This window comes from Metopolophium dirhodum, chromosome 9 (genome assembly GCF_019925205.1).
Source record: "Metopolophium dirhodum isolate CAU chromosome 9, ASM1992520v1, whole genome shotgun sequence".
NCBI lineage: Eukaryota > Metazoa > Arthropoda > Insecta > Hemiptera > Aphididae > Metopolophium > Metopolophium dirhodum.
In genome coordinates, this window is record NC_083568.1 from 22,132,461 (window position 1) to 22,156,233 (window position 23,773).

General features: G+C 29.5%; 1 protein-coding gene across 1 annotated transcript in view; it reads left to right on the forward strand.

Moving 5' to 3' along the window:
• Nucleotides 1–23,773, forward strand: part of LOC132951801 (octopamine receptor beta-2R-like) — a 182,779-nt gene that overhangs the window by 149,722 nt on the left and 9,284 nt on the right. Inside the window, exons 4-6 of the mRNA XM_061023770.1 lie at nucleotides 2,451–2,872; nucleotides 8,614–9,135; nucleotides 14,421–14,785. Of these exons, the coding sequence (XP_060879753.1) occupies nucleotides 2,750–2,872; nucleotides 8,614–9,135; nucleotides 14,421–14,785 (1,010 nt within the window). The 5' untranslated portion in view covers nucleotides 2,451–2,749. The remainder of the gene's footprint in view (nucleotides 1–2,450; nucleotides 2,873–8,613; nucleotides 9,136–14,420; nucleotides 14,786–23,773) is intronic.

Sequence of the window (23,773 nt, forward strand, 5' to 3'; positions counted from 1 at the left end):
AGTTAACTGAAAATTTAGCACAGTGGCGAATAAACGACAAAATAAAATAATATATACAATTTTTATCGTTTATTTGAAATATACAATCCATAAAAATGTTTATTTACAATATCCATATGATATTTGATGTGGGTAGTTAGTCATGAATAATGACTAAAACAATATGACTTATGATTAAAACAATTAGGTATCAAACAATCAGCAGTAATACTTTCGATGTAATATAATACTTAAATATATTTATTTATTCTATATTTTGTTAATCTATAAATGTTATTATTAATATTATTAATATTTTTTTTTTTTCTATACCAGTAAATCACTCCCCATTTAGCTTTTTTGGCAGATTTTCTGGGATGTTGCTAGAGTCTAGGGTTAGGTTTAGTGGTTCGCAGGGTGGAATTAAGAGTTTGTAGGCGGATATTATACTTCTGAGATTGCTGGATTTTTTAAGTCCTAGTTTAGGAAATGATTTGATATGTAAATTGTCAATTTCGTAATCATTCCTAATGATATTAATAGTAGAATTTGTATTAAGTTGGTATTTGATTTCTTAATTCTTTGCTGCACCTCGCGTAATAAAATATTATAGTACAAATCAGTAAATTTTGTCATATGTATAAAAATATATTTAAATTTATAAGACAACAATTTTCATATTTGTGCTTCATATCTTTTATACAACTTAAATTTACATACAGATATTGTACATAAAAATATACATATACAACGGGAAAATTCGAATCTCCAAATGTCTTTAAATAGTTTGATAATCTCACATTTTACTTACTATTTAAAATGTTATTTTCCGCTCACGTCTTTGTTGAAAAATATTGGACATTTCTGAATTTTGTGGAACTCTGTTGGAAAAATATTTGTACATTTATACTTAAGTATGTACAAGAAATTTTCAATCGGTTTACGTGTGTCAAAAGCGTTTTCAGCGGAAAACAAGAACAAAACAATAACACAGGCTATAGCAAAAACCAATAACTCTGTCGTCGTTGTTGATAAAATTCTAAAAATAAACAACGATTTTTTATCGTTATTTCCAATGTCGATAGAAAAAAAAACGACCACGACGAGTGTCGGAATTCCACGCGGGTATATAAAGTTAGAGGGTAATTTTTTAAAAAAGTGTACGATTCTCGTTTAATTAAACTGTTTAGTAGATGTACATATTGAGTGGATTGATGAGGTTTTTAACGATTCTCTCGATAGGGCAAATATCTTATTGACATGGGCTAATATAAAATATCAAAATAATTTAGATGCGGTCCATATATTTTATAACTTAAGTGTTAAATCATTATCTTAAGTAATACTACTATTACACAAGTTTAATCATTTCAAACACACCTTGCAATTCCCTGCAAAACATCAACTATCGAGACACTGCGTGTTTGTTAGTGACACTTAAAATTTCTTTCTTTTGATTTATGTACATAATATAATATTATGCTGGTACAAAAAAAAAATTCCTATAATATGTATGACACAGAATAAAAATTGTCACCTACTGCGATTGTCTCCGTATATACAGTTATTACGGGGCGTGTATACGTTTTTATTTTTAACAACATGTTATTGTGTAGTAAGGGATTGAACGACAACAGTCAACAGCTCTGTTAAATTAAATAATACAAAAAATAAAGGAAATGATTTTGAGTAAAAATGAGGCACGTACGACGTGCATCTACGTCAGTGCGATGTAATATTCCTATTACGCCCGTATAAAACAGGAGAGAATTATTCAACTTTTTAGTATTATACATAATATGGACTGAGGGCTTTATAAACCAGTAAGATCTCTAGACTTGTTATGAAGAATCGCGCGGAGTTAGTGACGGGACGTATTATCCATATACATTACATGTAGAAACTTATGTATCTCACTTTTATACTCAACATGAAACCTAAATATACTTCTCATCTAAACCCACGTAAGACTTCACATATATTATCTAATCTAAACCCACGTTGAACTCACATTTATCTTATTTAAGCCCGTTCGAAACTCGTATAATAAATAATACGTGTATGTATATTTTTTGTTTGTTTCATACTTATTATGAACTGATAACAGTATCAACATCACTTTGCAATAAAAATACAGTAGCTGATATTCTATATTTTTAAAGTTTTAAATAATTCCAGAAAATCAGTATACAACATACACAATATTATGTTATATTAAAAATGGCAGTGTTATATATATATATAATATAATTATATTTTTCTTGAAATGGTTTTTTAAAAAAAAATGTCGATGAAGATACTAATCTGAAACAGAAGTATTGGTAAACATTTTTAGTCAATGATGAATCGTATAATTTGTACTACCTACCTATATTATTAACTAATCTTCCAAAACACAATAAATAAAATATATATAAATATGAATAAATATACCGTATAATAATCAAACATATTTTTTTCTTTTGTTACAGAATTTGGCGTTGTACTTAGGCCGATTTAATTGTGACGCTGAAATCAGTGGTAACAACTTTCCGAAAAAATTTTCACAAAAACGTACGGCTAGTGTAAAAAATTCAACGCCCATAATCACGGTACAACTTACACTGCTGTGTAACTTAACGGTGGCGTCCGGTATGCCAGCGGACGGCCACGGTGACGTCCTCAACCGTACGTGATCGCCGTGACTGTTCGCCGGTATGGTGAAACGGCCGGTGACCGAGTACAATACTCCGGTTACTTCGCAGACGCCTAGTATACCGCAACAGCGGTCATGGAACATGGTGACGACGTGTTCAACCATACCCCCACGTCCGTCGTCACGTCACTCGATCCACGGGACTCACTCTACCGGTTGAGTGTCATGGATAACGGCACCGACCCCACGGTCCAACAGGTATTTATATCAGATAATATAGCATTATAGTGTGAACTGTGTACCTTTCGAATTCATAATATTCTGCATTAAACAATTATAATTATAGTCTATAATTGGTCTTAGTGCCCGAGATTCGAGGACTGCAGAGGGTTGATGGAAAAATAGCGTTTGAAATTGTATCGCTATTTAATATGACATCAGAATTCAAATATTTTGTTTTGTGAAATATATTATATTGTAATGGAATAAAAATAAAAATAAAAGAAGAAAAACATAAAAATTAAAAATAGTAATAGTATCTTAAATATATTATACAATATTTCTTTTGACTTTAAGATTATTATGTGTAAATGCGGGCATCTGATTATATCTGACACGACGTTTTTATTCGACTTGGAGTCTGACAGTCTTCAATTATGTTTGTGCTGTATTTTATTATATGAGTAGAAGAGAACAAGCATTTGAAGGTGTAATTATACGCGTATTGAAGAATATAATGTATCTAAAATAATTTTCTATTATTAATTCATTCGTAAAAATAATTAAATAAATGTTCCCAATTTAAGTGATGTCTATACTCTATAGTCTATACTGAATATTGAGTGGACGTCCGAAAGAACAACTTTTCTATATGACGAGTTGAGTTGCAGTAATAGTTTTTTTTTGGAAAATCAAATTTATGTTGGTGCTTAATATTATTAATATTTACACGGACTTGTGAGATGCATACAATAAATTAAGTGATACCCACAGTAAAAAAGACATCGCGAGTTGTATACGTTTGTACTAAGATATCGTTCAACTGAATCAGAACGTCATAACTTATTGGTAGTTAGTGTACACTTATAAGTTATTGTTGAAAGAAATCCTGGCTTATCATTTATGTTCACCTACTGCCATACAGTAGGTTGTTTCGCGAAGGATATGAGATTGAATTTAATACAAATTTTGGTCTAATGAATAAACTCAGAGCCTAACCCCTATATAGTTCAACCTAATCTCAAATGACAGTAGATAGAGTATACCTTGGGCTCAGTATTATAATTATAGTTTGTTGGAATATAGGTAAGAAGGCAGTATATATTTTTTTTAATAAATCAAACAACAATATTGAATGAATACACACATACATCATATTGTATTGTAGGTTTATGTTATTAAATGGAAGTATGTAAATTAAATTTTTTTTTCATAATAAAAATTATTATTTTTATAATACCTTAAGTCACTAGCAAGGCAGTTGTGGAATGGATGATTTGTAAATTGCACTTACATAGATCGCGATGGGATTTATGAATATGTGTAGAGTTTTAATTTCTAATATCGTATAACTGCGAATAGAAAAAGTGGTAGCAGAGTGTTGATTGTGATTTATTTTTTAATTATTTCAGAGAATGTCAAGAAAACTGACTGACTATTTTTGTGCTCTTCGGGTCCTTTTTAAGTGCTTGATTGACCACTTTGGTAGACCATCCCTGCGTTTTTATTGTGTTCGATGCATATGGAGTATGAAAATCTGTTTGGCACAGTAAAAATTGATGAACCTATACAGTAGAATATATATTGTGTAATAAAATATACAGCTTATAGTATATTGTTATATGGCATTCACCAGTAATTTATTATAATCATAATGTATATCTAATATCTATAGCATATAATATGCAAGATACTGTAGGTAGTTGGTGTATATGTTTATAGTGGTCTAAGTACTTTATCTTATGTTACTTTATATTTGGATGTAGATATTATTGATAATCTTACATTATTTTATTATATTACACGAGCGTGCTCAGTGAGGTCCATTATTATTTGAAATAAACGCTAATAATAATATTAGTAATAATAATATTGCAAGGTACGAATCCATTGAGTACTGAGAATACACACGTTGACTTTACTCGAACAATTTTAAGATAATAACATACCATTTAGGTGGAACCACTAAAAATATTTCTGGACCCCATTCACTACGACTACTTAACCTTTTTCCGAAATAAAAAAAATACTTGGATCGGGTAAAACTGCTGTAGTAATGGTAACGCCGGGTGGTTTGAAGGGCTTATAATTTAATATCGCGTCGTCGTCATCGTCCGTGTAATAACCATATTTCCCGGTCATTTTATCCTTTCCACGGCGGTGGTTACCCAGCCCGACCGTAATAAACCTCCCACGGGTATTACATAATAACTTAGCGCCGCCGGTCGCGCAGCGATTTAAACATAAAACCCTCTCGTATATAATTATATAGGTATACTGTTACGATATAATAATTATCGTTTCCACGGATTTATCTATCTTAAACGACCGCTCCGAATAATCGAGAGAAAAATCGCTGATATTGGTAGAAAAAAAAATCAAAAGCTACAGAGTTCCCGAAGCGTCTAAATAAAATAAATGAATAAAACCCATTAGGTACTGTGCCGCATATTATTATAATTTTACAGCGGTCGCGATAATCTTCTCGACCGAAAGCTACGCGTGCGCTCATTCGCCCGGAAGTTGAGTGATAAGGCGTGGCATTATAAACGTCAGCCTTTGGCACACCGATTTCCGGTTCGACACTAAACCGGGTAATGTCTCGTACCTACAATCAGGTCCGACAACGCGTAGGTACAAAATATTTTAACAGTTAGGTATAGAATATTATTCACGATCCTGGTAGGTATGCGTCGTATAGTACAATATAATATAATACATAGTTATAGCATAATATTATTTGTTGTTATTATTATTATCTATTATTGTTCTAATATTATGTACAATATTATTATACATATAATAGGTATATTTATATTGTATTTTATTGTGACTTTTCAAATGGATCAAACGCGAAGACTTAATTGGTTCGAGTGGCGTTTGAGAGGTGTACGAAAGATTTTCGATTAACTTACACAGAGAAAATCCTGCGCTATATAGCTGCTGAGTACGTTTTGAACGTTCCATCTGAATATAATGACATTTTGAGTTTATCCAAAAACGTAATATCGCTTTAAGAGAGAGAATAATATTATTTGCGCGTACACGAATTTTCAATTTGTACATAACTAAAATTCCCGTATTTTTATTGACATGAAAATTAAAAATAAAAACGTTCCGATTTCTTCCATTTAAAATGAAAAATTATAGTGAATATTTTTATCCAAACTGCCTAAAATAATGATATGTACATAATATAATATCCTCATTTTACTTATTTCTATTATTGTACCTAAATATATTTCAACTTTTAAAATGTAATTTTAATTTACGATGCAATAAATACATTTCGATATTTATAGTCTCTCTTTGATCCTTCATCGGAGAAAGCGAAGCGTTTGAATACTAAAAACCAATAATAAAATAGCACACAACCATTTACATTAAAATATATTATGAATAATAAGCTTCTAAACGTTTTTAAAGTTTTTCCAACAGCCTCTCACGAAAACTGTGCAATGACGTCTTGTAGTATTTCGTACAGCGGATTTAATATTTTAATACATTAAACGATCAATTAAATACTACGTAAACAATATATCTAAGTAACTATACGGTATACATTACTGTATAATGTTTAGAATTACAATATTATTTCATTTATTCCAATATAACATGGTGTTTACAAACGAAACAAATTCGAACTTTCTGACTGAAAGATTAACATATAATATGACGTCTGACTGCACCAAACCTATTCTACTTGAGTAGGAGGACAGTTTATCAAAGTTTACGTATTATGAATGCGGTGTCAAGGAATGTACATTGTTGAAGTGTACTTTTATAATTATTGAAATTTTAGGTTATCTACGTGGGCGTGTGTATCTATGGTTTAACCATGGTTAGTTTTAAATTTTATGTTACGTATTCTTAACTATATAACTCCGGAGTGGTATATAAGTGGTAGATAAATACCAAACGGGAGAATGTGAAAGGATTTTGATGTTCAATTTAACGAGAATATTATAATAATAATTACTAAATAATTATAAAATTATATTACTATACAATATTATGCATAGGTTATCTCGTTTGCATGCAATTGTTTTTTTAAGGCTTACAAAAATTACACATGTAATAATATAATACTATTTCTGTGTAGTATATTTTCATAAAGCTTGACAAAGTGAATAACATGAGCGCGAGCTAGTGTCGTTTGCGTTATACCCTAAGCGTTTGATCCACCCACACCTTATGATCCCCCTGGTAAGTCTTTCGGCACTGAATTTCTATGAAACGATTATGAGATTTTTTAGTACTATCATCTCGTAAATCACAAGTAGATAGAAGATATAATATTATAGAATCGGTTCCGAAAATGTATTTTTAGATATGTTATTATGGCATATTTAAAAACAATAATATGATAATACAGTATATTATTTTTATGTGACCTAATGTGGCGCGGTGGTTGCTTCAATTACTACACGTGTTCTGAGGTCAAGCATCAGCCGGTGACACTAGTTCCCGGATGGGTGACCACCCGGGTTTTAGTGACAAATCCTCGCCACACATACACGTGTTCAGAACCAACCGTTTCTCCCACAGTAAAAATAGGCTAATAACCAGGCAGTTGATGCCTTAAAAAAAATTTAAATAAATAAAATAGAATATATTTTATTGTGATTTGCATTCGACAAAATAAAAATTGTTGTCGTAATGCCGTGTGTACTATAAGGTATACAAATCATACCCATAATAATATCATTGTGAATTGTTTGTACTTTTACATTTTTTGATCGAGTTTTTTTTCAAAACATTAATCCACTACAGTAGTAGAGTGGTTAACCGGCTTTAAACGCTTGGGTTAACGGAACTAATTAAAAACGTATCGACTAGAAATTACGATGGAAAACAATTTTGATTAAACATATTAATACCGCCAAAGTTCTCGGTATTTTTGCTGTGCGCTGTGTACTTGCTGAATACCTCCACCCGTCATACCTCCGCGGGGAGTTACATACAGTTCAATACCAGATTTAAAATTATGTTTATGGATGAATTCCGTCCGATAATACGCCTAATTGAGTCCGATAAAACAGCTAGTTGATATTGGATTTTCCTATTGTTATATTCTTATCTACGTCATTCGTTATACTAATAATATGAAATAAGTACAGTGTAGGATGAGATGATTATTTTCATACAGATACAAATCAGTGGTATAGTGATCGTCGGTCGTGCTCGGTAGCGGATATTTGACAATAATGAATGTAATGAAAAAGATAAATTAAATTGCAATAAAATACGATATTTCCCTTATATTTATAATTAGAATTATATTCATTTTTAGTATTTAACACGCAAACCATAATATGTTTACATGTTATGTATTTGAAAGTTCTAAGTATGTATTCTCAAAGAACACATCACTTACCCATACAATTAATATGATTGAGAACGAAATTACGTGCAAAGTTTCCATATCATTTAATTGACTATGCAACGAATCAGCACGTTAAATATTTTTAAACTGAAAATTTAAGAGTATCAATTAATAATAACAATAATAATATTTATTATTGTTAAAGAGAGATATATAATAAATGTACATATTATACATATAAACAAAATGTGTGATAAAAATGTTCAAAGTCGTAGTCTCGATTGTATTTTACCAATTTTTTGAGTTATTTTCGGTTCAAAATAGGTGTAAATTTGGGTCTGCGGAACTACTTAACCGCGGTAATACGTCCCCGCCACGTTACCGCTGTCAGTGTACCCGCAACAATTTTAGTTTATAATGATTATTATAATGATAACCACGTGATCGTGTGCAGGTGACCGGCGACATGATGGACTGGTCCGATTACGTGTCGGTGGCGCTGAAAACGTCGATCATGGCCATCATTATACTGACGTCAATTGGCGGCAACCTGTTGGTGATCGTGTCCGTCGCTCGACACCCCCGGCTCCGGGTGATCACCAACTACTTCGTCGTGTCGCTGGCGTTCGCCGACATGCTGGTGGCCATCGTGGCGATGACGTTCAACGCCAGCAAGCTGATCAGCGGCAAGTGGATATTCGGGTACTTCATGTGCGACGTGTGGAACTCGAGCGACGTGTACTTCTCCACCGCGTCCATACTGCACCTGTGCTGCATCAGCGTGGACCGGTATTACGCAATCGTCAAGCCGCTCAAGTACCCGGTGCTGGTCACCAAGCGGCTAGTGGCGTTCCTGCTACTCGTCACGTGGGTGGCGCCGGGCATCATCGCGTTCGTGCCCATCTTCTACGGCTGGTACACCACCGACGAGTATCTGGCCTACCGGATGGCACACCCGGACGACTGCGATTGGGTTGTGAGTATTATGTATATTTTTATCTATTTGTGATCAAAGATGGTAATTGGTGGAGGGAGGAGGGGGCATCAAACAGTTAAAAGGTTAATTTTTTTTTTTACTTTTTAAATCTACTTACCAACTTGACTAGTTTAATTGACCGGAGCCTTAATATGCTTGGTCGACTTAGTCAGCTGATTAAAAAATAATCCTTCAAATTAATAACGAAAATGTTTTTAAAAGATAATCATAGTAGGTACCTATATAATATACACTATTCTAACTAAGTACCAATTTCCGTATGCACGGTTTTAAATAAAATTAATCTAACACTTTGATAATAGTAATAATAATATGTCTGTTATGTTTCTTGATAAAATAATATTATATGAATAAATAAGCACAAACTACATATTATGTGATCATTGTGATCCACAAACTAATTTAAAAAGTATGTTAATTTCTCCAATCTGAGTTTAGCTAATATTTTATTCCTATATAAATTTAAAACTTTGTGAGTAAAATTTATTCCCTGTTAACTGATTATTTCCAACTTGAAGATTTTGCGTTTAATAATCTTAATTTAACAAAAGTTAATTATTTTTATTAACTTATTGCTCCATACTTCGTGTATTATATTATTATATTAGTATACCTAACCGCGTATACTAGTCAATGGGTCATATAAAATGAACATATGGTACAAATTAATATTTATAGTTGTATGCTATTATATGTTTTATAGACAATGTTTCAAACGTGATTATTGATTAATAATTATAACCATAATATAATATTTTGTCCACTATGACAGTTTCAACTATACCTAACTGTAGAAAAATATTTACAAGATAATTATTTATTTTTCTGAGACCTATAGCAGTTCAAAATAATTATACACAAATTGTTTCCATTATAAGTGTTTTCCACTGCATATGACGTTTTACATTATAATATTATAATAAATTGATACGCTAAATAATATTAAACTACGCGTTCTGCAATTTTTTTTTTTGTGGGGGTCGTTTGTATAATAAATATATTTCATGATTTTAACTGACAATTTTACACTTCACATTAATACACTGTAACTTTATTGTTGTTATAGTATAATATTATTACGATAAAACATAATTGTTGGTCCATAATTTGGTTATTATCTAAAAATGTGAATTGATTATAGCAAATGGCCTACATTTTAATTACAATGCATTTAAAGATCCAAAGTGTGTTATTTTTATATACATACTTTTATACATTTTTCGATTACTATTCTAAACGTTTTATTAAGTACTTCTTATTGTCAAATAAATATATTTTTTTCACTTGGACACAACTTGCATTTGCAAAAAATAAAATGTTTAACACACAACAACTGATGTAAGTTGAATTTATCTGAAAAACAAAATTTCTTAATTTAGAACAAATTACCTTGTCAGGTACACTAAAGTATAATATAGTAATACAATGATGATTGCGTATTCAACACCGTAGGTATTGTATCTACTCTACCATTCTTAATTTCACATATAAAACGATATATTTTTAGACAAAATAATGTATAACCATATAATATGTATAACTGTCATAAGTTTTTCAAAACTTCTACAAAATTCCCAAGACACAAAATTGTTATGAAAATGGCACAAAATCCAACTAACTACCCATACTGATAATATTATAAAAATATTTAAATATGACGTAAAAATAAAGCAGAAAAGTTTTCTTTATTTTTTTGGTTTACCTAGAAAACGAGATAGCTGTCCATTTTTTTTTAGTTTTTCATTAGTATAAAATAACACTAAACATTTAAAATACCAAAACTCTAATGTATTTTAGTTTCTTGTGAATTGACTGAATAACTTTTATAATATATCAGTTGTTTGTCGGTTATTATATTTTAAGAGGACAATTTATTGAACAATCAATATAATATGTTTTGGTTATGTCTCCGCAGAGTCCTATTCAAAGCCATCAGTCCGTTAGAACCTAAAATACATAATTCTGCTCTCAATATCTCAGAGAGACAATTATTGTACGACATTGTTTTCACAAACTCGCAATAAATTCACACTCAATGTACATCTTCTAGTTCGATATTAATACCATCTACGTAAATAATAATATTTTTTAGGCAACTAAATTTACCAAAAATTAAATAAATATGTTTATTTTTTTTTGTATAAAAAGTGCTTTTAGAAAACGATGATCTCTTGTATTAAGTAATACCATACGAATAAGTAATAACTAATCCTTATTTATGTCACTTTAATAGTTTCAATGATTATAACAAATAAAAACAAACTAAATTAATTATAAATACTTCATGCGTCATTGTTTATTGCAATTAATTATTGTTAATACTTCTTAATACTTGAAACACGGTTTTGAGATTAGAACAATCTGATTCGATAATCAATACACAAACAATAGATGACATTCTTCGAAACTCTTCGAAATTAGAGGGAGCTTAAATAAATTAATGGCACGCATGTCAACCCCTTCGATGTCAATGGATAACGCGGAGATAGTGCTTATATAATAATATATTTGATAAATTCAAAGTTCCGTATATTGCGGAGAACAAAATAAACACACCACACTGTTCAAAACTGATATCTACGCGTAGACAGTGTTATTAGTAAAACTGAAAACAAAACAGACAAAAGACTCGTGTCACTATAGAACAGTGCTAAAATAAATGCATAGGAAACAATGTCTCGTGAAATAGCTTTGTGACATTTTGAATTCCATGCAATTTCAGTTTGTTTTGTTCTATTGTGTATTTTAATTACGTGGTTTTACGTAAAAAATGAAAAAAAATATATATTAATTGCTTAAGTGAAACTGAAAAATTAAAAATCCTACAACTATATGCATCATCAGATACTCGTACGTTCGCATTTTATTTCATATAATATTTGCCATTATAATTAAGTAATAAATTATAATATTATGATATAGCTGTACACTCTTTTGGCGATTGGTCGAGTAGTATAAAAATAATATTTCTTTTAACTTATTAATATTTAATTTGTTTCGCTTTATACCATTTCAGAAGAAAAACGAATTTATTTTAATTTAAGTGTCTCAGAAACAATTCATTTGTTTTAAATAATGTGATTTAATTGGATTGTAGCTGATGCCAAATTTTGTCAAGAGAGTTTGAATAATATTATATTTTAACACAACTTGAGGTACAAATTAATTTATATTTTACATTTCATTACAATATTTATTTCTATTCATTTTTAAGTTTCTATAATATAATAAATATTCAGGGCGATTCACCAAGTATGCTCACCACAATGTTTTATTTTTAATACTGTATTTGTTTAAATTATAATTTTTGGAATTTTAAAAAATATTTCAATACTATATTTTATAATTCTTCAGATTTTTTTGAACTACTAAGGCATGTTCTGTATAACGAACTTCTGTTTTTCAAATGAAAACTGATTTTTTACTTAAATGTATTAAGTACCTAAATAATAGCTAGTTAAAAATGAGAACGTGTAGTTTCTCGGTTATTAAAAGTATATAAATAGTATTCAAAAAAGATTTTACAAAAATATAAAATACGTACATATTATACCTAATGAAAGAATCGAGCATTTATTTTATTTGCATTATTCTTACAACTATTTAAAAACGCTAATAGATTTATAATAGGTAATTAAAATTGTTTTCAAATCACCATAGCCTTCATATCTTCCAAACTTAATATTCTTAGTACCTACACATACTTTATAAAGTTAAATAACTCAAAAACTACTAGTTTAAACTTTTGCTGAAAAATTATCCACTAAACAATTTACAGTAGAGTGAAGAGGTTTTCAATTGAAACACAAGTGTGTATCTCAACAGGGTAATCTTTTAGTAGTACAAATAAATAATAATCTCTAGATTTTGAAAAAAAAATGTTAAGTATATTTAATAATTAAAATATCGAACTTTGTATAACTGCATTATTAAAGAAATAAAAGGTGGTGATATTTTATTAATATTGAAATTAATACAATAACACAATGTATCGTGTCATATTTCACATTGTATTTAAAATATTATAATAATTTAATTGTTCGTCACTAGTAAATAATAATAATGATTAGTTCTTAATTCTTATAGTTAACCATATATTTATTCATTAATAATTTACTTACAATTGTAGACTTTTACAAACTTATAACTACAATTATTACTTCATACGATATAATCGATTTACTATTTGGAAAATAACTGAGAATATCGATATATACATTATTCAAGGTACCACACACACTAGATTTCCAATCGGTAAATAGAAAAACCATGAACTTTTATGAACACTATTATTATTCGAAAAATATAAAATAAAATATAGAGATAAGTATTGTAAAATAACTACATACCTCATTACTTTTTAGTTTATTCAGAATACGGAATTTGTTTCATCATTGAATAAGTATCTTTTACATTTTTACGAATATTGTTTTTATTACAGACAAACACTGCAATGCAAAAATCATTTCAGTAAGTTTGATTATGAATTAAAATGTTAAAAAAAACCACTGTTACCTGTCCATGTCTCTGATCGATCGATCACATCACGTTTACCCACATTGGATCAGCGATTGGTTCTTTTGTTATAACCCAGACTTATTGTACTCGTGTCACACAACAATAATATTACGAAATGTTTATATTTCATCTGCTATTGCTGTACCGTTTCTAAGACATATCGTATTATTTATATCTTACACAAAATGTAAAATAATTGAACTGTGCTAAAGGGTATATGATATAAGAAAAACGACTATTTCTGATTCATACAATACTAGAAAATATTTGAATTCCAGTAGTAGTTCCAGCAATACCAACTTGTTACTTACTGATGTTTTCGTACGAAGAACTCATTATTATTGAGTAGCCCATTTTAGCTGTATACTGATCAATGATATTTCGTGACTAGGGTAATTTTCTTTATTATTTAAAAAAAGAGCGGTAAAAAAAAACAGTAAAGAAATATAGCAAAAACAATATCGTCACAGACTCGCGAAATGCATTTGAAATATTTTCTAGTCTGATCCTACAGATCGTTTGGAATTTTAAAACGAACGACTCGCAGGCATTAACTTTTTTACGCACTATTCGAGACGACGTCTCTGAACAAATTTTCGTTTATCGAAGACGCGCCCCGCACGCACTGCAGCAGCAAGCACGGCCGTCGTTTGGCCCGCTTCCTCCATAACGTCGCGTCCACAATAATCGATTTTTACCGAAGAACGTCCGCAATAAAAAACGTCGTTGGTGTTTGATTTTTTCAGGTGAACAAAGTGTACGTGATCGTGTCGTCGTCGATATCGTTTTGGATACCCTGCACGATCATGCTGTTCACGTACCACGCGATATTCAAAGAGGCGAACCGGCAGGAGAAGCAGATACACGCGAGGATCAGTTGTGGCCAGCAGATCAACTACAACCGGGAGCTGGCCGAGAACCAGCTGCGGTCGTCGAACGGCGCCGCCAACGGGTCGTCGTCCAGGACCACACTGGCGCCCAACGATCACCACTCGACCCCTTCCCGGGACAACAGGAACATCATCAAGATGAAGCGGGAGCACAAGGCGGCCAGGACGCTGGGCATCATCATGGGCACTTTTATCGTCTGCTGGCTGCCCTTCTTCCTGTGGTGAGTGTTCCGACGCCATTTTGCGTACGTTAGGTACTTATTATATTTAAGTATAGCATAATATTGTTGTCCGACTACGGATGTCGTTTTTGTCGCGATGAGGGTCCAATTTTAGAGACGCGCCTCTCGGCAATTCTAATTATCTTACCAAATCAACACTTTAAGTCATCACACTAAATTTTAGAATAACTGTTTTTAAACGATTTAATCACATTATTTTTATATACTCAACTTATCTTTGTTGATATCACCACTTACAATATATTACATTTTTTCCAGACAAATTCTGATAAGACATTCTGATAGCCACCACTCAGCTTTTTTTTTTAAGAATTTGTCAATATGTATTTATGGTAATCGGCTACCAGCGTAATATTTATGCTTTTGTTTGCTTTTGATAAATTCAATGTTTTAATATGTAATAATGTTGACAATGGTACAAAATATCCTGACTACGACCGTTCTTAAAGATATGATAAAATTATATTATGAGCTAAGAGTATAGATAAAACTTAGAATTTAACTATTCATTCTGAAAGTATATTTTTCGTTATGATTGTATCATTTAAGCCAGCCTTACGACTTTGGATTAGAATACATCGTGTAGCTACTATTGCTACTATACTGATTAGTTTTCCGATTTCGTTATCGTACAGTGTTCATTCATGGGGTTTTATGACACTGATTTATTCATTTTAAGTCACGCTAAAACGTATCCTCTGGAAATATAATCTCCTTGAAAGATTTACATGCTTTATTATCACTAAAAATCACATTTCTGAAACTTTTAATCTTTTAACAATAAAATTAGTATTGTTTACACCGCTGATTATGGTATTCATGTATCAAAATTATAATGTCAGCTCAAATGCTCAATATAACAGTCTGTCGTTACTCACTAAGTCGTCTCGATAACAATATTCAACTACGAAAACTACAATATTATATCTCTTCGTTCGAAACGTCTACTATGTTGACCTTTTTTTTTCCAAGTATGTTTCAAAGCAATTATAAATACTATAAAAGCAATTAATGGAAATAATGGCAACAATATAATATTATGATATTATTATACCAATGAGATTAAAATACTATACAAAAATGGCATTTATATCAGTCATTTTATCGGAAGAACTCGATTTTTAACATCAAGCATTGGTAGTCAGCTATAAAGAATTTGTATTCAACTGTGGGTCATACTGGTAATTTCGTATTTCAAATGAGCGTAGACATTTTTCACAGACATTGTCATTTTCTATAAAATGTGAATATTTATATTAATGATTTAGTGCATAATTACTTTCCGAGAATATACATTTTCCTCTCATTCCATCATACTTCTCGATTAAATGACGATTTTTAATTGACGAGAAAAAGTATTTCTTCATTTGTCTTCATTTACTTGAAAGAATTTCGTCCGAATGAAAAGACGAAATATATAAATGAAACTCAATTAAAAATTAACTATGCTGTGAACTCAGATGGAATGGTTTTCTTTTATTGAATATAACAACAAAAACGAAAACTAGATAGGTACCTACTTGATTTTTTTTTTATTCATTAATTAATATTTTGATTAAACGTAATTATTTCTGTTTATATGCAAATAAATTTTTTGTTCAAAGGTTAGTCCATTTCTTGAGTGTACATTTTTGTTTATTTATAACAAAAATTAAATTATGAATATTCTGAACGAATTTTTTTTTCATTTATCCGGTATTTTTTCGAAGATGCAACCTTCGTGAAAAATTTTTATTATCTATAAAATACACACTTTAAAATATACATTTGTTTTCTTTGTTTTTTTTTTTTTATTCATTTGTTCTGATAATAAATAGCTAAATATTTAAGAAAAAATAGTGAACTAAATATAAACGAATATCATAATATTATCTCATATTCCACACCTGTCTAGTATAACACCGTCTCATATTAAATTTGTTACCTTATTCTTTTATGATAAAATATATATTTTCTAATGTTTATTACTTTTTGTTCAACATAGATCTAACGGGTAGTAGTTATTTACATTTTCGTTTTTACTATTAGTTTAAAATATTGTAATTTTAATGGATTATTATAATATTATAGTAGGTATAATGTAATTTATTGCAAATACTAAGGTTCTAGTAAAAATATATTTTACATTAATGATTTAAAAATCAAATAATGGTCGTAAATATTATGTTTTATATTAAATTTAAGGTATAGGTGTTTACCTAAAATGCAATTAATACTGTTATAGCACAGAAATAAGAAACTTTTACCAAAATACATATAATATGGGGGACATAAAACACATTAGCTATAAGTACTTATTTTAATATATTGTCAATGATTGTACGATGCTCTACATATTTTGTATATTGTTCTATAATTTGTATATAAGCGTATAACGTATAAAAATAATAATTTACTCCTATGCTTTATTGATATAATGTATTAATTCGAGTTTATGTAGTAACTTATAAATTGAAGAGTCCAGATAATAAAAGTTAACATTAGGTATAGAATTAATAGTTTTATTTCGTATCTATATTTGTATAATTTGTGTAGTTAATTAAATAATCTATCAAATCGACTATTTTATAGTAAGGAAGTAACCTATATTTAGTGTTTGTACAATACTTATTTTCCAATCGTTTATTTTATTATGCCCATTCAATAATCCAGAATTTACGTTTGAAACTATTAATTAAAGCACATGAGTTTGTTGTATTTATTTTTTATGTACAAGTGGATTACATGTTCACTAAAAATGAATAATGTGTTTATATAATATTTCAATATGCACTTTCATATTTTTATAGAAATTCTATGTTACTCATTTTGTTTTTGAATCATTTTAAACTAGATTTACATTTAATTAATTGCTGCATGGTTTACCATCTTCCTCGGCTAACCATACACTAGTGTACCTTATTCCATAATCTTCCTATTCTTATACGCAATTTAATTAACAAAAAACGTCTTACTAGATAGTTAAGGAAAATTACTAGGTAACCGTCTGAAAAAAAGTCTGAACACACTTTCTGACTACCTTAAAAGACTTCTATCAAAATATAGAAGCAAATCATACCCTAACTAAATTTCATCTCTCGCCACATGTGATGGATTAGGTTGGAAACTACAAAAAAATGCTTAAAGATAAGCTTTTGCTCCCCCCTAAAATCCCATAAGCTCTTAGACAGTAGACACAACAAAAAAAGGTAAACTTATCTAAAATAATTTAACTGACATTTTAAAACCCTTTAATAACATATTGACAATATTTAGGACTATCTGATGATGTAGATAACTTCCCGATGTCTCCATTTAAAAGTTACATAGCAAATAAAAGTAAAAATTTTTCTCATCAGAAATTAAACATCACAACATTTCCTCCAAAAAAACCACTTGTCTTCGATAATAATATTATATTATAATGCAATACCTAAAAGCTTGGTCACATAGCATCTAATGAGAAAAACTTTAATTAAAATAAAGTATTATTATGTGATACCATACAAAGTGTCTCATATGAGTCATATTATGTATTAATTATTTATCTTTCACTTCGATTAAAATATTTAGTCCAAATAGTAATCCCAAACCGAACAAATCACCCCAACGTCCTACAGATCCGTATAGTTCCTTATTATCCCGGTCCCACAGAGTAATCCTATTTAAGCGCTAGTTATCTTGCCGCAATGTGAGAAGATGCTTGCTTAAAAAATATTACTGATTAGGCACATCGTTTCTTATCATGTATATCTTAATTCGTGGTCCCAACGCTACAGTTTCTAACTATGCCAACGACAAAAACCAATCTCTCCATCCACGAAATTCACTGAATGGCTCATTTTATCTTAAAATACAATAAAACGATCTAGAACCGTATTACCGAAAGTGGAAAGCAAATCCTAATTAAAATAAATCAAGTTCAAACTCAAAAATAAACCCCCGCACCTTGAATAAAAGAAATAAAAAACATTTAATAACATTTTAATTATACCCGTTTCAGACACAACAAAATATCTTAGAGTAACTTTTGACGAAAAACTATCTTGGACACACCATATTATTATAGTTGTATATACAAAAAAACAAAAGATAAATTAAACTAAAATATCAATTTCACTTACTCAAGGAAATTCTCCTCTCAAAATCTATACTAACACTCCAAAAAATAAATACATGTTTAAACCAATTTGGACATAGGGCATTGGGGGCTTTTCTAAAATTCCATTTTCAATAAAACTAAAATAACCTCTATTATAATCATCCAACAAATGCATTATAAATTTACAAAAGTCAGGGGAAACACGTCATAATTACGGTATTATGTTATTATGGCTGAGCGACAAAACTAAGTTTATCAATATATTATATTTCCATTGACTTTAACGTTAAATTATTTACAGATTACCTATCACATACATGAGTATTATATTATTTATTATCTATAGACTAGTATAATATTTACATATTTTATATTCAATTTTTTTTTTTATTAATTTATTTATGTTGACATTTTGCAATGATATCATACCAAAATGAGAAGAAAATACATTTTTTCCTGAACATGTGTTTTTAAAAATCGCCATGGTTGTAGTTTATAAAAACAAAAGTAAAACTAACAATAATAAGGAAGTATTAATTGTTTGTTTTAATGTGAATACATGACATTGCGCCAGAAACATTTACGACATGTCCTCTAAGCGTCTAAATGATTTTAATTATTCTTCTCCTTATTATTATTGGTGTTTTTTTTATTATTATTGTTATTGGAACATCTAAAACAGTTGTTGTACAAAAGAAATGTCAAGGGTTTCGCTTGAATTGGTCTGTCAAATATAACAAAAGCGAGACCTTTTCCTCTCATTATTATACAACAGTTTGGGAAATTCTCAAACGTTATTTTTAAAATATTTAAATTTATCCATGGGTCCCAAGACTCAATCAACAGGTAAACATAATTATTTAAAGCTCCCAATGGTTAGCAATAGGAAACCAAAATTTAGTTGTTTTTCCATCAGTCTTTTCGTTATATTTAATTCTTAATCTTAGTTGCCTTCATTAATTAATATGATTTAAATTTGTTTTCCTAATTGTTCAAATGTTAGTTAAATAAATAGATTATTTTTAACACTTTTTTTTTAATTATGTTTTCATAAAAATGTTTAATTTATTTTATTATAGTATTTTATTAGTAAATTTAAATAGTTGATATGCAATACAGCTATAAAATTAAAGAATTATCCTAACATAGAATTATTGTACTTATCACAAACAATGGAAATAAAATCGTAAATTTTTAATAATCGAGAACAATTTGATGTACTATTAATTTAACTATCATTAACACAATATTGAATTAATTAGTAATCCTCTTAGAACCGTAAGAAATAATTAATATGAAATATTTATTATGTCAGCCATTTAATATTGATAATATTTAACTAATCAGTAAACATCTTTTTTTTTTTATTACAAAATGCATTATAAACATGATATATAAATGGTCGCTGGGAAAACACTGATTGATATATCTATGCGTAAATTCTTATTAATGCAGTATATATTATTAATCATAATAAGTAAGCAAGTATTTTGTGAAAACATTTGGTTTTTGGAACTGTAATCCTATACAAATAAAACCAAGCTTTGAATAATATTATACTTCCACGTTTTATTTTTTTATTTATTTTTTGTGGAATTTAAATATAGAACTCCGCATGATGTTACTTTAGATTAAATAAAAATTGTTTCGTTTTTAAATACATAAAAAATACGATTTTACAAAATAATAAATATCATAAGTTTTATAAACATTTTTTTTTAACTCTCTTTAGTTTTTTTTTAGATATTTATCTTTTTTTCCACTTTGCTAAACTGTAATAAGTCATAACTATCACTCATATTATTGTGCACCATCTATATAAATTATTATTTATTATTCTAATTATTTTATTTACTAAATATAGCATTTAATTTAGTACAATATTTTTACTAATTATTAGTTTTACGCAACAATATAAATAATAAAAATATTATGTAAGTATAAAAAACAATAAGAATAGTTACTCAACATTTGATTCGATATTGAACGTCAATTTCAAATGTCCGTCAGATTGTATGATAAGTTTAAGTATAAGTTTGCGCATCGGTTACTACTGCAGTGACGTCTGATCCGTGTCACGCGGACACATATGGCCCACCAACGCATTAGAACTTAGAAGTGAACCGTTGCCAATTTTTAAGCTAAGACAAAATATATAAATAATATAATTATTGTTTCCATGATATTTAAATTTCATTTATCTTATTACTTATATTTTATTTTAATATTTTTTTAATTCTGATCGGAGTACAGGTTTTACGATGATTTTTTTTTTTGTCTGTTTATGCGTTTTATAGTAGAATAATTGCTTTAATAGTTTAATATTTATCTTTGAGGGTGGTTCTGGACAAAAGGAAAACAACTATTTACGCAAAACCAGTTTCGACAAAATGTATTTTGTTTTTGTCATAATTTCAAAATTAATAACTGTAGAGATTTGAAATATTCACCAAATATTAATATCCACATTAACTAAATGTAAAATAATTTTAAAAATATAGTGGTTCTTTTTGTACTATTTTTCGATATTTGAAACTTTCAACTTCTATAGTTTATTTTGAATTCATGTAAGATAACATTTTTGTTTGTGCATAAAAAACCTTCAAAATGTAATGTTAAAAATTATCGAAAATACAGTGTCAATTATTTTTTTATTAACGTTTAATTTTAATTTTATAAATATTTAAATTATTGTTTTGTTAAAAATTATACCGTACACCTTATATGATTTAAAACTACCTAGGTACATAAGAGACTTTTAACAGGATATATTGAATATCATTAATATAATTAATGTAAATTGTACTGTATTTACCTACTATTTAGCTTAGTCTTAACAAAATCGTTTAAGTTAATTACATGCAATACAATCTAATAAGATAAAAAAAGTTAATTCTATAATAATCCTGAAATAGAAATATTTTAGAACGGGGCCCAAAAAATATAGCCAGTGTATAATTCAAACTTTAAATTAAAAAGTGAAAAATAGGTGCCAATTACAAAAAAAAGAACATTTTAAAGAAGAGCAATATGAATAAAATCGTAGGTTTTAAATTTATTTGACATTTGGTTTTTTTTTAGAAAACGTAATTAATATCGTGAGGTGATATTTAACTATATTTTTGTTTATAGAACTGTCAAATAAGATTCTACTGAATGAATTTTACTTTATAAACTTTTACTACTAGATATAAAATCATAAATTTTAAGATAAAACGCAATTATATTCACATAGAAAAAATTAAAAAAAAAGTCGTCATAATTTACTATAAAACGTTGCCGTTTGATGATTTTGTAGTAAAATTAGACATTAGAAGTACTTTACTCTGATGTTAACTTATAGATTTCTGTCTCTAAGGTGTGTATAGTGTATTAAAGAAATTACCGACATATTTATAGTTGGATGATTCTCCATATCATAGACGTCTTAAGCTAGAGTTTTAATTAAATAATTGTCTAATGAGAAAAATTCGAACAATGGTATTTCGTATTCAATATTTTAAGTCCCACGTACATTTTTAATCACAATAAGGCGTATAACACCTACTCCACATTCGTAAAAAGAAGTCATATTTTATGAATTCTCGAAAATCGCGTCAAAAGTTGAACATTGAATCAAAATGAAAAACTTACGAGGGTCGAGAGTTCTCGCTGCTTTCAATTCGATAATAGCTGACCCGGGATTTTTCTCTTATCTTAGCCTATATAATATAGAAACCACTGCTGCAAATAGCGGCCATTTTCTTTTATCCGTATTATTTATGTTGACGCCATACTGCCATAAACTGAGAAAGATACTTCATTGTTTAGCAGCGTCCTTCCAACAAATAAAATACTAAAATATATTAATTATTACCGTATTGTGCCGCGGTTTACTATATCTAATACGCGCGCCCGACGGACACAAACGATATGACATTTCTGAACGAATTTCTATTGGCGAACCTCGTGCGTCCATTTCGCGCGTTTCGGCGGTCGTTCATACAATCGATAATTTACTGTAGTCGTGTTAAACCCGACGATTATTGTAATAATATTGTAATGTAGGTACAAGGGTTATTCTTTTATATCACGATCTCCTCGTCTGCGGTACCATCGAACACTTTTAATGACAGCTATTATAATATTATTATACAGCCATCGTTGTCCAACCGCATACCCGGTCGAACGGCTTCGTATGCGACTACCACGCGTGTTGTACGCGTCCGCAAATGCGTATATAAACACAATCATATTGTGAACATATCATAATACCATCGCGGTATTAATAACATCGTGAAATTATTATTATTATTATTTTATCCGAGCGGTTGATGTTCTTAATGCGCGTGGACCGCGACCGACCGTGAGCGTTCGGTGGAGGGTGGGTGCGGCTATGTAATATTATAACATGCGCGCTCGTTGGCCCGCGTCCATTTCAATTACGTAGGCGGGATCGAGAGATCGATATAGGTACGGAACAAGAAAAAAAAAACAAAAAATAAATAAATACTCCGACACGCACGCTAAGAAATAATCGGCTTTCCCGGTTTAATTGTTGGCGGCGACCCACACGCCCCTTGTGCAGTACGCTTGCGATCGTACGCACCCATTTGCGCGACTTATCATATTATTAATATGCGACCATTTGCCTTAAAATATTATCATCATTAGGCATGCGGTCGTCGTCGTCTAATCGTATTCTAAGCTATAACGTCATCGTTATAATCTGATGATGATGATTGTATTATTATAAAGTGTGCCGTTGCCCCGATATGATATAGATAATATTATAATAATATTATTATTGTGTTATTATCATTTCATAATTTATTATTTACAGTATTGTATCGCTTATCACTTATCACTACGTATCTGACTGCGTTCAACTTGTAAGGATTTTACAC